At 35.8% G+C, this 15735-nt stretch overlaps 1 protein-coding gene across 1 annotated transcript in view; it reads right to left on the minus strand.

Annotated features, from left to right (window-relative positions):
- Nucleotides 1-15735, minus strand: part of PTPRQ (protein tyrosine phosphatase receptor type Q) — a 270730-nt gene that overhangs the window by 224139 nt on the left and 30856 nt on the right. The window contains exon 8 of the mRNA XM_036760721.1: nt 14164-14310. Coding sequence (XP_036616616.1) covers nt 14164-14310 — 147 coding nt within the window. The remainder of the gene's footprint in view (nt 1-14163; nt 14311-15735) is intronic.

Raw genomic sequence — 15735 nt, forward strand, 5'->3', positions numbered from 1 at the left:
ATCTCAAAGGTCACTTCTAGATCTAAAACTACGATTCCAGAGCTGAATGAGAGGATGAATACACTCTAAGTAATTTGAGATATGAATCACAGGCAGTACTCAACATACAAATGGAGGTTCTAAACGTGTGTTTGCAAGTTGCCCATTCACAACCTGGAACACATTTTCCTCCCAATAAAAACATGATTCTTACTATAGATGGTGGGTAAGAAACAGATGATGGGAATGATGATAGGTCAGCAATTAAAAGGTGCTTAGGGGAAAGTTGGGTAGGTGGCCCAGAATCCATAACCATCTATGACCATAGCTAATTTGTCTATTCTTGTATCATAAGGAGGCAACATGATTCTAGAACTAGCTCTTCCCTACCTGACTGTGATTTTGAAGTTACTGCACCTCTCCTGGCCTCTATATAATGGGTGCAATCCCCTAATCCCTAAAGTCCGCTCCAGCTCTATGGCCTATGACTAAGTCTAAAGATCATGTCTGTTGTTCCCCAGGTGCTCTGAATTGGGAAACTAGGTCGGTTACCCTCCATCCACAGTGAAGAGGTGGTGCCCAGCCTAAAATACCCCCATCGCCTGTGTTTATGTGACAAGCACAGGGTTTGGAGAAGTTAAAAGATGAATAGTTCTATAGGGAGTTCCCAACTTAGGACAATTTAAAAATGAAAGCTAGAATGGAGTAAGTTAAAGCTTCCCACCCATTACTGGGGTTAAGCCCAGTGGCTTGCTGCTATACTTCCAGCCCTGGCAAGATAAGGTCATTTAAGCATGACATAAGAAAGAATTTCCTAATAATTAGAGATAATACTAAAATATTATAAACCATGTTGATAGGTGGTGCATTCTCCATTAAGGCATTGAAGAAGGATTTTGAACAGAGGCAGCTAGGTAGAGCAGATGATAGAGTGCTGGACCTGGGCTCAGAAAGATCTGAGTTCAAATCCAGCCTCAGATACTATGTGACCTTAGGCAAGTCACAACCTCTGTTTGCCTCAATATCCTAAACTGTAAAATGGGGGTGATAACAGCACCTACCTTGTAGGGTTAGTGTGATAATTGTAAAGAACTTAACATAGTGCCTGGCCCACAGTAAGGGCTATATAAATGAAACTGTTGCTGTTGTTGTTAAGGCCCTATGATTATCTGTTTTTCAGAAAGCTGGGTGGGGTTGTTTAAAGACCAGAAGACTGAGTTTGAGTACTAGCCCCAAGATTTACTACTCATACAACCTCTCTCAGACTCAGTTTCTTCATCTGTAAAATAGGAATGATGGTCCCTGCACAACCTTGCCCATCTGGATTGTTTTGAGGAAAACACTTTGAAAACTTTAAGCTCTATATGAATATGAGTTATTATGTTGGAGAGCAGACCCTTGCTTCACATGAAGACTGGACTAGACTGAGGTCTCTTTCAGCTCTAAGATTCAATGATTACATGTCTGGATTCAATCAAAGGGTCGCAGGTTACCCACCCTTGCCCTGGAAAAATCACTTTATTTACATAGCCTGGCATGGTGGTGCACACTCGTAATCCCTGTTGCCAGGGACTCTGGGAGTTCAGAGCTACAGTGAGCAAAACTGGGCAAGTGTCTACAATAAAACTAACACTGATATGGTGAGCCCCAAGAAATAAAGGGTTACATGGCCTCCCAGGAGGAGCAAGGAGGGACAAACCACATCAGGTCAGAAAAATGGAGCAAACTAAAATGTTTCTGCTGACTCACTATCAGAAGCAGACCCGTGAGTGGCCAACGCTCTCCAATCTGGTTGAGAGAGAAACAGCACTTTCTAATTCTTGAACGCAATTAAATTTAAATTAAATGAGTTCAAACTACATGAAAAATGCTAAGAATATTCCATGCATTCTTTTTGTAAGTACAATGGAATACTTTTAAGAGCTGAGTTATATATCTGGCTAGCCACTAGGGTAACATGAATAAATCGCTGAAATAAACAGTGCATATGGGAACAAGTATTTTCAAATTTCTACTCTAGTTCCCCATATGAAAGAGCACCTTAATAAAGTATTAGAAATATTAAAACATTTTAAATCCACAAAAGATAAACAAGGAAATTTAGACAGAAGCACAAACATGATGAGCAATTTTGAAAGTAATTAGATAAATATATCTAATATAGATATTAGAAATATATAGATACTATATCTATATCCATGCATACAGCAAAACACAAAAGATTGTATATTAAACCATTAATCTCTTACATTTCTTGCTTTTAATACATATAATTTAATATATTTAACACAATACATTAAAATAATGTTAACATAAAAGCAGGAAGTATACACAGTGAGCAAATCACCGGCCCTGGAGTCAGGAGGACTGAGTTCAAATCCAGCCCAAGACACTTGACACACTTACTAGCTGTGTGACCTTGAACAAGTCACTTAACCCCAATTGCCCTGCCCTCCCCCCTTCAAAAAAAAAGTTTTACAAACAATTGCTTCTTTGTTTGTTTTCTCCTATGTACATGACAATGCTAATTTTTTGGAGTTGAAGTTCAGAATGAAAACATAATTTAAACAAAATGGAAGAAGATACCAGGAACCAGACCTGCTTTAAAAAAAGCAACCTCATTGAACTGGTTATTTGACATTTGAGAGAGAAGTCACCATACATTTCCATTACAGAACAAGTGCCCCCTAGTCTAGAGCATTTAAACGAAATTTATATTTTTTAAAAACTTGAAGAAAGCATCCCTTGTGGAAACCAAAGTGTATGTGTATTGAGTGTTCTTGGATTTATTTATTAAGAAAGATTCTGTCCAGAAATCAATTTTTATTTTGTTATATTTTCTTTTTCATGTAAAACAAAAGGTTTTGATTTTTTTCCATTTTCTAATTCATTTAACACCTTTTTATCTGTAAGACTAAATAAGCATGATAGTGTTACGTAAATATTTTATTATTGTTTCTTTCAATTGGTAAACCACTTCAGTATCTTTGCCAAGAAAAACCAAATGGGGCCATGAAGAGCCAGACATGACTGAAACTACTGAACAACAACACTTTTACACTTAGAAAGCATAAGGTTGAAGGAAATAATCACAACATAACAATACATCACTATGAAACATAGTAGCTTATAATGTATTTTCCTAATAACCTCTACGTGAGATAAGTATTTCAAATATTGTGACACTCATTTATAGAAGAAGAAACAGACTCAGGAAGATGAAAGGACTGCCTATTGTCACAGTTAGTAAATGTCAGAGCAGAGCCTCAGGGCTGGTCTTTGAATGCCAACCCCAGTATTCTGTCCCCCCTCTGTCAGTGTATGAGGAATTAGGAACTTTTGGAAAAAGTTCACTGTCTATTGGCTCACCATTGCAGCATACCAAGTACCCTAGCACCTTTGGAAAAGTCTCTACATGGAAAGGTAAAGACAGGATTGGGACCTGTGATTCCAGTGGTATAAGGTACTCCCAGATGGAAAAAACTCCTTCCTCCAAAGCAGACAGGCCCTTCCTCTGCAACTTCTACCCTTAGAGAGTTGCCTGGGTACTAAGAAGTTAAGTAACCCTCACAGGTTCACATAGGCAGTACATGTCAGAAAAAGGATGTGAAGCCAAGTCTTACAGCATTCCAAGCCAGCTCTCTATCCACAATGCCAAGTGGCAGAGAAAAAATCAACTCTGTTTCCCACCCATCCAAGAGAGTTTAGTTCCCAAAGCACCAAATGAGCTTTTCCTCAGGAACTAGTTCTCTGGCTTAAGCCAAATATAGCATTCCTGAAAGTTTAATGTAGCCTCATCATAGACCTAGTGGCTTAAAAGAATGGGAAATTACTTTCACTTTTAATCAATCAATCAGAATTTATTAAGTGCCTACTATACCCCAAGGTTTCTCTAAGTGGATGAACATTTACAGTCAAAACTTCTTATATAAAAATCTTTTAAAATTGATACTTAGTCTAAATGACTTATATAAGCCACAGTCCAGAACTTAACAGAGTTGTTTATCAAACTCGTACCTCAACCAGCTTTAACATCTGAAATGCACATTGTAACAGTATATAAAGGGTTCTCAATGTTTTTTGTATCAAGGACCCCTTTGCAATCCATAATAAACTCTATAAATGCCTTCCCTGAATAATGTTTTTAAATGAATAAAACATAGAGGATCACAAAAAAAACCAATTATATTGGTGTAAAGATTTAAATTTTGCCCCTACCAGTTCACAAACCCCTTGAAACCCATCCACAGACCTCTTGGGGACCCATAGACCCCAGATTAAGGATCCCTAGTATATAAGATAAAGTGGTTCTGTGAATCCCTAGAAATTCATCCCTTAGGTTCTTTGAGAAAAAAAAAGTTATAAACAAATAATCATTTTCTATGGTGGAAGAAAAAGTTTAGTGGATAAGGGAAATGGAGCAGACAGCATGTATCTCATCTTTTGTAAGACACTTGATCTGGTTACACAACACATTCTTATAGGGAAACCAGAGAAGTATGGATTAGATCAAACTACTTTAATATTGATACAAAATTAGCTAAAGAAAATCAAACACACAGGGTAATTATTCATGGCTCAGTATCAAATTTGAAGGTGGTATCAGTAGGGAATCTCCAAAAGTTATTTTCACGTCAATCTCATGTATTTTCAGGTTGATAATATTATTATGCTTCCTTACTAATAATGAGGAAAGCTAGTAGTTACAACTAAAAAGACACAAATAAAAAGAGTCCTGGGGAGACTGGTGTATAGAACTAAACAAAATAAATGAAAAAAAGAAAATCATGACAAATACTATTTGAGATAAGACTAGCCCCTTTAATTATCTTGCATTATCCAAACAAATCTAACTTCCATTAGAGATGGATTTTGAAAACACATTGTAAGGGGAAAAGCTGCTAGGAATGAATTCTGAAAACAAAGAAGCTGACAGCCTGGTATTCATTGTGTTAGGCTGGGTTTCATTACTATCACATAAAGACATGGACCAGAAATCACCAGGGACAGAAATTAGACTTTCCATGTTGTAGTCATTCAGAAACAAATATGAATTTGAGTAGCTCTGGGTTTGTTGCTCCATAACATACCAGCATCAGACATGGTAGAACTCACAAGTAATTCATGTCTCAGTTTTGGTACCTTATAAAAGTAGTGTAGAAAGATCTGGTGATATTGTTAAACCCATCAAACTAGGCCAGAATTTTATGGCTGTTCAGAAGTCAAACACTGCAAGAACAATGACTAAAGTACTAATTTCTTTCTTTCTTTCTTTCTTTCTTTCCTTCTTTCTTTCTTTCTTTCCTTCTTTCTTTCTGTCTCTGTCTCTCTGTCTCTCTTTCTTCCTTCCTTCCTTTCTTTCTTTCTTCTGTTCTTTCTTCCTTCCTTCCCTCCCTTCCTTCTTCCCTCACTTCTTTCTTTTTGCCTTCCGACCCTCCCTCTCTTCCTTCTTTCCTTCCTTTCTTCCATCCTCATTCCCTCCCTCCTCCTCTCTCTTTCTTCTTTCCTCCTTCCCGGCCTCCTTCCTTCCTTTCTTCTTTCTTTTTTTCATTGTCTCTCACAGGTCCAATATCAATACTGACTGGTATACAAGCTTTAACCTGCTCTTCTTTTTTCTGACCTGGGACAATTTGCCACTCCTTAGGCAGCCTAGTGGTCCACGGCTCCCAGGGGCTCATCATATTGGTAAGTACAGAAACCCAAAGACCCTCTTAACAGCTCAGAACTTCTGACTCAAGTGGTCCACCACTAAGCTTTCTCCCATTGTAGTTATTTACAACTACACCCAGACTGGAGTACCACAAACATCTCAGCAACATATCCCCCTTCAACTGAAAGGGGATATGTGAATAGTAACAGTGCAAGGAAGAAGTGATACAAAGAAGTTTCACAAACACTGTGCTCAAGCAACTTGTAAAACATTTGGGAAGGGAAAAACCAAATAGTCACAATACTAAAGTAAGTAGAAGTTTCCTAAATATGATACAAAGAAAACACTGGGCTTCTTGCTACAATTACCTGCAGATTACTACTATAACTTCTTTAAAATTTAATCCCTCATCATTCTCTACAAAGGTCTGATTTACCTCAAAAATATTCTTAGAAAAGAATATATTTGGATTTGATTATTAAGATGCTTTGGAATCATTATGAAACCTTACCAATATTGATAAAATTCAAGAAACTTTCATTAAATATCTATTATGTATAAGGAGCAGAAGGAAATGGCAGACCACCCCATTATTTTGCCAAGAAAACCCCAAAAAGTGTCATGAAGAGTCAGGCATGACTGAAAATAACTAAACAACAAAATGCATAAGGAGGTGGCAGCTAAGTACAGTGTCAGACCTGGAGTCAGGAAGACCTGAGTTCAAATCTAGCCTCAGACAGTTATTAGCTGTGTCACCCTGGGAAAGTCACTTAACCCGATTTGCCTCAGTTTCTTCATCGGTAAAATGATCTGGAAAAGGAAATGGCAAACCACTCCTGTATCTTTGCCAAGAAAACCCCAAAAGGGGTGATAAAGAGTCAGACATGACTGAAAATGACTAAACAACAGCATATATTAAGGAATTGGAGAGTTAAGAATCATAGAGCTAAGGCTTGAAGGAACTTCTGAGGTCATCTAATCTAATTCCCTTATTTTACAGTTGGGGAAACTGAGATACAGAAAGCTTAAAGGATTTTTCTGAGCTCACACAGAGAGTAAGTGGTAGAGCTGAGATCTGAACTTAGATTCCCTGACGACAAGTTCAGCACTTTTTCTACTAACCCATATCTCCCACTCCTTCTAAAGACAAAATAGCAGAGAAGTATAGCCTAGACTATTGACAATAATAAATATTTACAGAGTATTTCAAAAGGACTAAAATTTTATTATTTTTAAGGATGGTTGAAAATAAAGTAGAATTGCAAAGTGTAAAGGAGGAAGTCTGGGATATCTTAAGGATTAGCTATAATTAGCTGATCCATTTTGACACATAAACAGGCACATTTAAAGCACTGAATACAGTTGATTCTACAGTCTCAACATCATCCTAAATCGCACTCAATAGATCTGTTCATTTATGAAAAGTTACATATAAAAAAATACATACTGTGATGCAAAAAAGTACATATAAGAGGGTTGAGCAAAAATGTTCTGAAAATTCAACTTAGTCTTTCCTCTGTTAAAAGAAAATGGTGGTGGAGCAATGAGCAAAGGATAGATGAGAGACTCATTTAATTCTAGATTTAGAGCTGGAAGGGATCTCAGAGGACATCAAGTCTAACTTCTCTCATTTTACAGATGAAGAAACTGAGGCCCAGAGAGGTTAAGTAACACGTCCCAGGGTCACTCAAGTAGTAAGTATCACCTAGGCAGCCTGGTGGCACAAGTACCTTGGGAGATACAGTGCTGGACCTGAAATAAGGAAGACGAAGTTTGAATTCAACCTCAGACATTACTATCTGTGTGACCCTGGGCAAGTCATTTAAACTCTGTTTGCCTCAGGATATTCACCTGTAAAATGGTAACAGTATTTATCTCCAAAAGTGCTTGTGAGAATCAAATAAGATAATATGTGTAAAGGTGACTGGCACATAGTGAGATACCATATAAATGCTTATTCACTATTCACTGTCTAAGGTAGTATGTGAACCCAAGTATTCTTGACTCCAAGTAATGGCACAAAAGAAAAACAACTGGAAAAGATATTTTACTTATAGGATAAATCATTTTACAACTGGATGGGACCTTAGAGATAGTATAGTCCAACCATCTCATTTTTTTTTTCAGATAAGGGCCCAGAGAAGTTCATTGACTTGCTTCAAGTAACATAGAAAATATCAATCTGGATATAAGGCTAGAGTTTTCAGTGTTCAGTCATTTTTCAGTCATGTCCTATTCTTCATGACCCCATTTGGGGTTTTCTTGGCAAAGATACTGGAGTGGTTTGCCATTTCCTTTTCCAGCTTATTCTGCAGAAGAGGAAATTGAGGCAAACAGGGTTAAGCGACTTGCCCAGGGTCACACAGCTAATAAGTGTCAGAGGGTGGGTTTAAACCAAAGTCTTCCTGACTCCAGAGCTGGCACTTTATCCACTGTGCTACTTAGCAGCCTCTGACTGCAAATCCAACACTCCCTGAACTCTCTATCATTGCAGCATGGACAATTTCTCTATCCCAGTCAGATACAAAGATATTACAATCTGACTCTACTTTTAAGAAGATCCATTAAAGGTATGATAGTGTCTCCTTGGCATGAGGCACCATAGCAAAGCTATCATTATCTCTTTAAAAAATTGATTCATTTAAATTGTTCAATAGCTAATTATCTCAGCTAAAATAATGCTAATGGGATTTAGGTCATGACTTCTTTTCTTGGGTGTGAACATTACCTTTACTCTTTACTGCTCATATACTGCCCTGTTCAGGCATCTTAATCTTACAAATAAATGTATAAAAGGAGAAGTGGATAAAACACAAAATGTGTGTGTGTTAGACAAAATCCTTAGCAAAAAGAGAAATGAGCCCACCTCCCAAATTCATGCCCTTTTAGGTCATAGCAGCACTTTCAAATGAATAAAAACAATACAAATATTAATTCATATTGCTATGAAGTTGTAAGGTTTGTATAGTTGTTTATATCTCTTTCATTAGACTGTAAGCTCCTTGAGAGAAGGGACAGATTTTTTGTGTGTCTCTTTGTATACCCAGTGCTTAGCATAGTGTCTGGCATATAGTAGGCACTTAATAAATGCTAGTTGATTCATTAAAAATGCTAGCTGATGGTTTTATGAAAAAACCAATAAAATTGACAAACCTTTGGCCAATTTGATTAAAAAAAAGAAAGAAGAAAATCAAATTACCAGTATAAAAAATGAAAAGGGTGAGGTCACCTCTAATGAAGAGGAAATCAAAACAATAATTAGGAATTATTTTGCCCAACTGTATGCCCATAAATTTGACAACCTTAGAGATATGGATGAATATCTACAAAAACATAAACTGCCCAGACTAACAGAGAAGGAAGTGAAATTTCTTAATGACCCCATATCAGAAAAAGAAATTGAGCAGGCCATCAACGAACTCCCTAGGAAAAAATCTCCAGGGCCAGATGGTTTAACATGTGAATTCTATCAAACATTTAAAGAACAACTAATTCCAATACTTTGCAGACTATTTGGGAAAATAGGGGAAGAAGGAGTCCTACCAAATTCTTTTTATGACACAAATATGGTACTAATACCTAAACCAGGTAGAGTTAAAACAGAGAAAGAAAATTATAGACCAATTTCTCTAATGAATATTGATGCAAAAATTTTAAATAAAATATTAGCAAAAAGATTGCAGCAACTCATTACGAGAATAATACACCATGACCAGGTAGGATTTATTCCAGGAATGCAAGGCTGGTTCAATATTAGGAAAACTATTAGCATAATTGATCATATCAACAACAAAACTAGCAAAAACCATATGATCATCTCAATAGACGCAGAAAAAAGCCTTTGACAAAGTACAACACCCATTCCTATTAAAAACACTAGAAAGCATAGGAATAAGGGGAACCTTCCTCAAAATTATAAATAGCATCTACCTAAAACCATCAACAAGCATTATTTGTAATGGGGATAAACTAGATGCATTCCCAATAAGATCAGGGGTGAAACAAGGATGTCCATTATCACCCCTATTATTCAATTTGGTTCTAGAAACATTAGCTGTAGCAATAAGAGAAGAAAAAGAAATTGAAGGAATTAGAATAGGAAAAGAAGAAACTAAATTATCACTTTTTGCAGATGATATGATGATTTATCTAGAGAATCCTAGAGAATCAAGTAAAAAACTACTTGAAATAATAAACAACTTTAGCAAAGTTGCAGGATATAAAATAAACCCACATAAATCCTCAGCATTCCTATACATTACTGACAAAGCCCAACAGCAAGAGATAGAAAGAGAAATTCCATTCAAAGTTACTGAAGGCACTATAAAATATTTGGGAGTCTATTTGCCAAGACAAACCCAGGGCCTATATGAACATAACTATGAAACACTTTTCACGCGAATAAAATCAGATCTAAATAAATGGAGAAATATCAGTTGCTCATGGTTAGGCCGAGCTAATATAATAAAAATGACAATTCTACCTAAATTAATCTATCTATTCAGTGCCATACCAATCGAACTACCAAAATTTTTTTTTACTGAGCTGGACAAAATAATAACAAAATTCATTTGGAAAAACAAGAGGTCTAGAGTATCTAGGATATTAATGAAAAGACATGTTAGGGATGGTGGTTTAGCCACACCAGATATTAAACTGTACTACACAGCAGCAGTCATCAAAACTGCCTGGTACTGGTTAAGAAACAGGGGTGTGGATCAGTGGTATAGGATAGGTACACAAGTAGGTGAAATCAACAAGTTTAGCAATCTACTCTTTGATAAACCCAAAGAAGCCAGTTTCTGGGCTAATAATTCACTATTTCACAAAAACTGTTGGGAAAATTGGAAAATGGTAGGGCAAAAACTGGGCATAGACCAATATCTTACACCATATACCAAAATAAAGTCAAAATGGGTTCATGATTTAGGAGTAAAAGTTGATACTCTAAGTAATTTGGGAAAGCAAGGAATAGTTTACTTATCAGATTTGTGGAAAAGTAAAGAATTCATGACCCAACAAGAGATAGAGAACATTACAAAATGCAAAGTGGATAATTTTGATTATGTCAAATTGAAATGTTTTTGTACAAAAAAAGCCAATGCAACAAGAATTAGGAGGGAAGCAGAAAATTGGGAGAAAATCTTTGCAACTAGTATCTCTGATAAAGGCCTCATTTCTAAAATATACAGGGAGCTAAGCCAAATATATAGGAATACAAGCCATTCCCCAATTGAGAAATGGTCAAAGGATATGAACAGGCAGTTTTCAGAGGAAGAAATTAAAGCTATCTACAGGCATATGGAAAAAAGCTCTGGATCGCTGCTGATTAGAGAAATGCAAATCAAAACAACTCTTAGATACCACATCTCTCCTGTCAGATTGGCTAAAATAACAAATCAGGAGAATGATAAATGCTGGAAAGGATGTGGGGAAATTGGAACATTGTTGCATTGCTGGTGGAGTTGCGAGCTGATCCAGCCATTTTGGAGGGCGGTGTGGAACTATGCCCAAAGGGCTATAGAAATGTTCATACCCTTTGACCCAGTAATACCACTTCTAGGGTTGTATCCCAAAGAAATCACGCAAGCGGGAAAAGGACCCATATGTACAAGAATATTTATAGCAGCTCTCTTTGTGGTAGCCAAGAATTGGAAAGCAAAGGGATGCCCATCAATTGGGGAATGGCTGAACAAGCTGTGGTATATGAAGGTGATGGAATACTATTGTGCCATAAGAAATGGGGATGATGCAGACTTCATAACAACCTGGAAAAACCTACACGACATAATGCTGAGTGAGCGGAGCAGAGCCAGGAGAACGTTGTGCACAGCCACAGATATGTGGATTCCGTGAGGACCAACCCTGACATACTGCGCTTCTCTCAGCAACCTAAGGGGCAAGGACAACTCCAGGGGACTCACGATGGAGAATGCTATCTTCATTCAGAGAAAGAACTGCGAAGTTTGAATACAGACTGAGGCACACTACTACATGCTCGCCTTTTCTGCTTCTCTTTTGTTTTTGGTTTTGGGGTTTTTTTTTTTTTGTTTGTTTTTTTTGGTTCTGTTTCTTCTTTCTCATGATTCATTCCATTGGTCAAAATTCTTCTCCACGACTTGACTAGAGCATAAATTAATTCAATGCGAAGTTATACATGACAGTTATATGAGACTTCATGCCGTCTTGGGGAGGGAGGGGGGAAGGAGGGGAGAAAAACTGGAACTCAAAACTATGTAGAACCGTGTGTGGTAAACTAAAAATAAATAAAAAATTAAAAAAAAAAATGCTAGCTGACTGACTTTAAAGCACAGATCTCCTCTTTCACCAATGTATTAAATATACTTTAAAATCCTCTCTTGTTGAAAGGGAAAAAAACTTAAGATTTTAAAGCTCTTGTAAGGCAAATTATATATATATATATATATATATATATATATATATATATATATATATATACACACACACATTTATGTATACAGGCATATATGTATATGTGGATAGACAGACAGACAGGCAGACAGATAGATAGATAGATTCATTCATTGAGGAAAAAAATGCCCTCTACTTTCAAATATTTGCTGCCATCTAATGGTCAAATATTTAAAATTTTCACCAGTTGAATTTCTATCTAATATGTCAATTTCTCTTTGTCCTCCCAACAAAAGAAAATATTTTTTTCTTATTTTAGTATATTTTAGCAATTATGTAATATCTTAAAGCTTCTCAAATCAAATCATTTGTACAATGTAAAAATATTAAAATTCCTAGAGAGAAACAAAGGATCTTCAGTAGGATTAAATCCTGAAGGGACCTTAGAGGTCACTTCACATCGAACTCTTTCATTTAACATATGAGGAAACTGATACCCAAGCAGATAAATGACTTGCCCAAGGTCACACAAGTAGTAAAAAGACTTGTGCAAGGTCACAGAAGTAGTAAATAATAAAGCCAGGATCAAATCCAGGTCCTTTGAATCTGGATCTTGTCCCCCAATTACCACTGCCTCAAAAAGAAGCCTCAGACACTTACTAGGTGTGTGAACCTGGCCAAGTCAATTAACCTTGTTTGTCTCAATTTCTTCATATGTGAAATGAGCTGCAGAAGCAAATGGCAAACCACTTTAGTGTCTTTTCCAAGAAAACCCCAAATGGGATCACCAAGAGTAGGACATGACTGAAACAACCAAACAACCACAACAAATAGAAGTGGGACTCCCAGGAACATCGCCAAGAAGAAAAGAACTTCAATTCAACACCTTAGTGTATCTGGAAGTATGTCAGTAAATCCCAGAGTGAAGAAATGGATGGAATATAATTAACCTCTTTACTTATATGAATATGCGACTTCTTATAATATTTATTTTTAAATGTACTACATACATGTTGATGCCCAACTACTTTTAAATAGCTATTTTGATATGTAATCTATACAGGCAACACTCCCCCTTTTAAAGGAAATATTAACTTATTTTATGTGGCAGGGCTAATTTTTTTCTGTGACATGCAGCATGTTAGTAGGGGTGTTTTTTGCATTATGAAAAAATTTACATGAAAAAATCTTCTATGGTTATGTTATACATTAATTCATTAAACACTATCCTTCCCTGTTTAAAAAAGAGTGACTGGTTTTGTGTGTGTGTGTGTGTGTGTGTGTGTGTGTGTGTGTGTGTGTGTTTTAGTCTGGATTTGTGATCTCATGGTATAGGTAGTGCCTTGTAGAAGAAACTCTCTCCACTAATGCAGACTCAAACCTTCTTGGCAACTAATAGCACTGTAAAGTTGTCTGGGGGCAGAGATGCTAAGGGGGTTTGCTATGGTATAATTGTATTATATTTAGAGGTTTGGCATAAACAGTCAATATGCAAATATTTTTGACAACTGGATAATGAGATAATAAAACTTCCTTTCTTTAGTGATTTAAGATTTTCAAAGCACTTTTTCCTCACCACAGTTAGGCAGTTTAAATGTTATTATTCCCTTTTACAGATGAAGAAACTGAGGCTCTAAAAAGCTGACTCCCTTGCCAATGATCACATAGTTATTAAGACATGAGGGCAGGATTGAAAACCAGGTCTCCTGACTCCAGGGCCAGGTGTTCCATGCACTATGCTGTATCGACTCCATGAAATTGGTAAATGAGATATACTTTACATATGGGGTCACAATCCATAGTTTAAAAAGCGCTGAGGGGTCACGAGTAGAAAAAGTGTAAAAGACCCTGCCAGAGGTGTCAAAAATACTACTTTAGCTGCAAATCTCCCATGTACAGCCTGAACCAGATGAAAATGTAATTGGTAAATATTTTTAAATAAATAAAACTAGAATCAAATATAGATAACATTTAAATTGTGGTTTTCTGAGTCAATATGCTACCTACAAGGATCCATTTCTATCTGACTTGGACATCACTGCTGCACACAATTCTCCAATACATACCATTTGACCATATATATGTTTTTATTTTACCACCCTAAAATTTTTATATATCACTTTTTAAAAATCTCATTTTTCATGTTTTAGCATTGTTCTTACCATCTGGAGGAGTGAAGATGGACAGATTTGACTTGGGTCCAATTCCTGCACTGGTCTCAGCACCAATATAGGCATGATATGTTGTAAATGGTGTCAGATTAGTAAATGTGAATTTAAGGTCCTTTGTGCTATTATCCCAAATACGACCTATAAAAAGGAGAAGATACATATTACAAATTCATCTAAGTCAATCCTACAAAGCACAAGGTCACTGTGACATTGAATGCTAGATTAAAGTTGAGTGATAAAAATGTTACTTCATGCTCTATTAATCAAATACATATACATGGGTTTTACAATCTACTAAAATATAATAAATAATTATAGCTAATTACTTTTTAAATATTATGCCATCAATTTAAAACAATGGAATGTGGTTAATAATCTGCCCTAATTTACAAGTATAACAGTTTTGTTTTATACCAAAACTCCTACTGATGATCAGCAATATTAAAGGTCTCAAATTATATGGTGGCTGCATGATATTTTTGAAATTAAAATGTCCAGTGCTTACAAGTACTGGGTTGGAGCTCTAGTTTTCTTGTTTTGATTTTTATAAGCAGCAATTAGCCTAAGGAGGGAAAAACATAATTCTGTCTTTTCTTTCTATACAACATAAACTGTCTCTTTTATTGAAGTGGTGAAATGTATAAACAGTCTTTAAATATATAATAATCTCCTTTCTATTACATGGAAATCAAATATTAAAAAAAAACTATACTGTATTTCTGGAAATTCATGCTAGATTTTAATTAGCTGTCAATAAAGTTGGTTAACTTCTTTGAAAGAAATCCTCTGAAACTCGGAGCAACTATAAAAACAATGTCAGATGACTAGTATAAGAATTTGTTTTGGTTGAGGATGCATATTTGTAATGAATTTTGTTTTTTCTTGCTTTTTTAATCAGTGAAGGAGGAGAAGGTAGAAGGGAGAGAATTTGGAACTGAAAATAAAACAAAATAGAATTTTAAAACTATCAAGAGAAAATATTTGGGTATTCTTTTCTTCTGCTACTACTTCTCACTAAACTAAGATTGTTGGAGGTAGAGTTGAAAGCCTTTATCTTTTGTCTTATGCAATCTAATTTAATATAATTTCTAATGTGATGCAATTTCCTTTACTATAGTTGCTATTAAGTCTTGCATGATCTTCTTTTTGGTTTCTTGATACTTGAACTCTTTCTTCCTGGCTGCCTGTATTTTTTTCTTTACTTTGAAGTACTGGATTTTGACTGTCACATTTCTGGATACTTGGAGTTTCTTTAGTAGTCTATTTTTATTTTATTCTCAGGTTCTAATAGCTCTGTGAGTTTTCCCTTATAAAATATTGAAATACTCTCTCAAGAATTTTTATTTGTTTAGTCATAATCTTGAGAGAGTCTAGTTATTTTTTATCTGATTACTAGATAAGTTGTTTTTATAATAGGTACCTCATATATTCTTCTATTTGTCAATATTTTCATTTTGTTCTAATAATTTCTGTGTCTCACGGAATCACTAAGTTCTATTTGCTCCATTTCATATTTAAGGAGACCAACAACTGAGTCAGATTTTCAATCTTCCATTTTAATTT

Source organism: Trichosurus vulpecula, chromosome 5, assembly GCF_011100635.1.
Source record: "Trichosurus vulpecula isolate mTriVul1 chromosome 5, mTriVul1.pri, whole genome shotgun sequence".
NCBI classification, from domain to species: Eukaryota; Metazoa; Chordata; class Mammalia; order Diprotodontia; family Phalangeridae; genus Trichosurus; species Trichosurus vulpecula.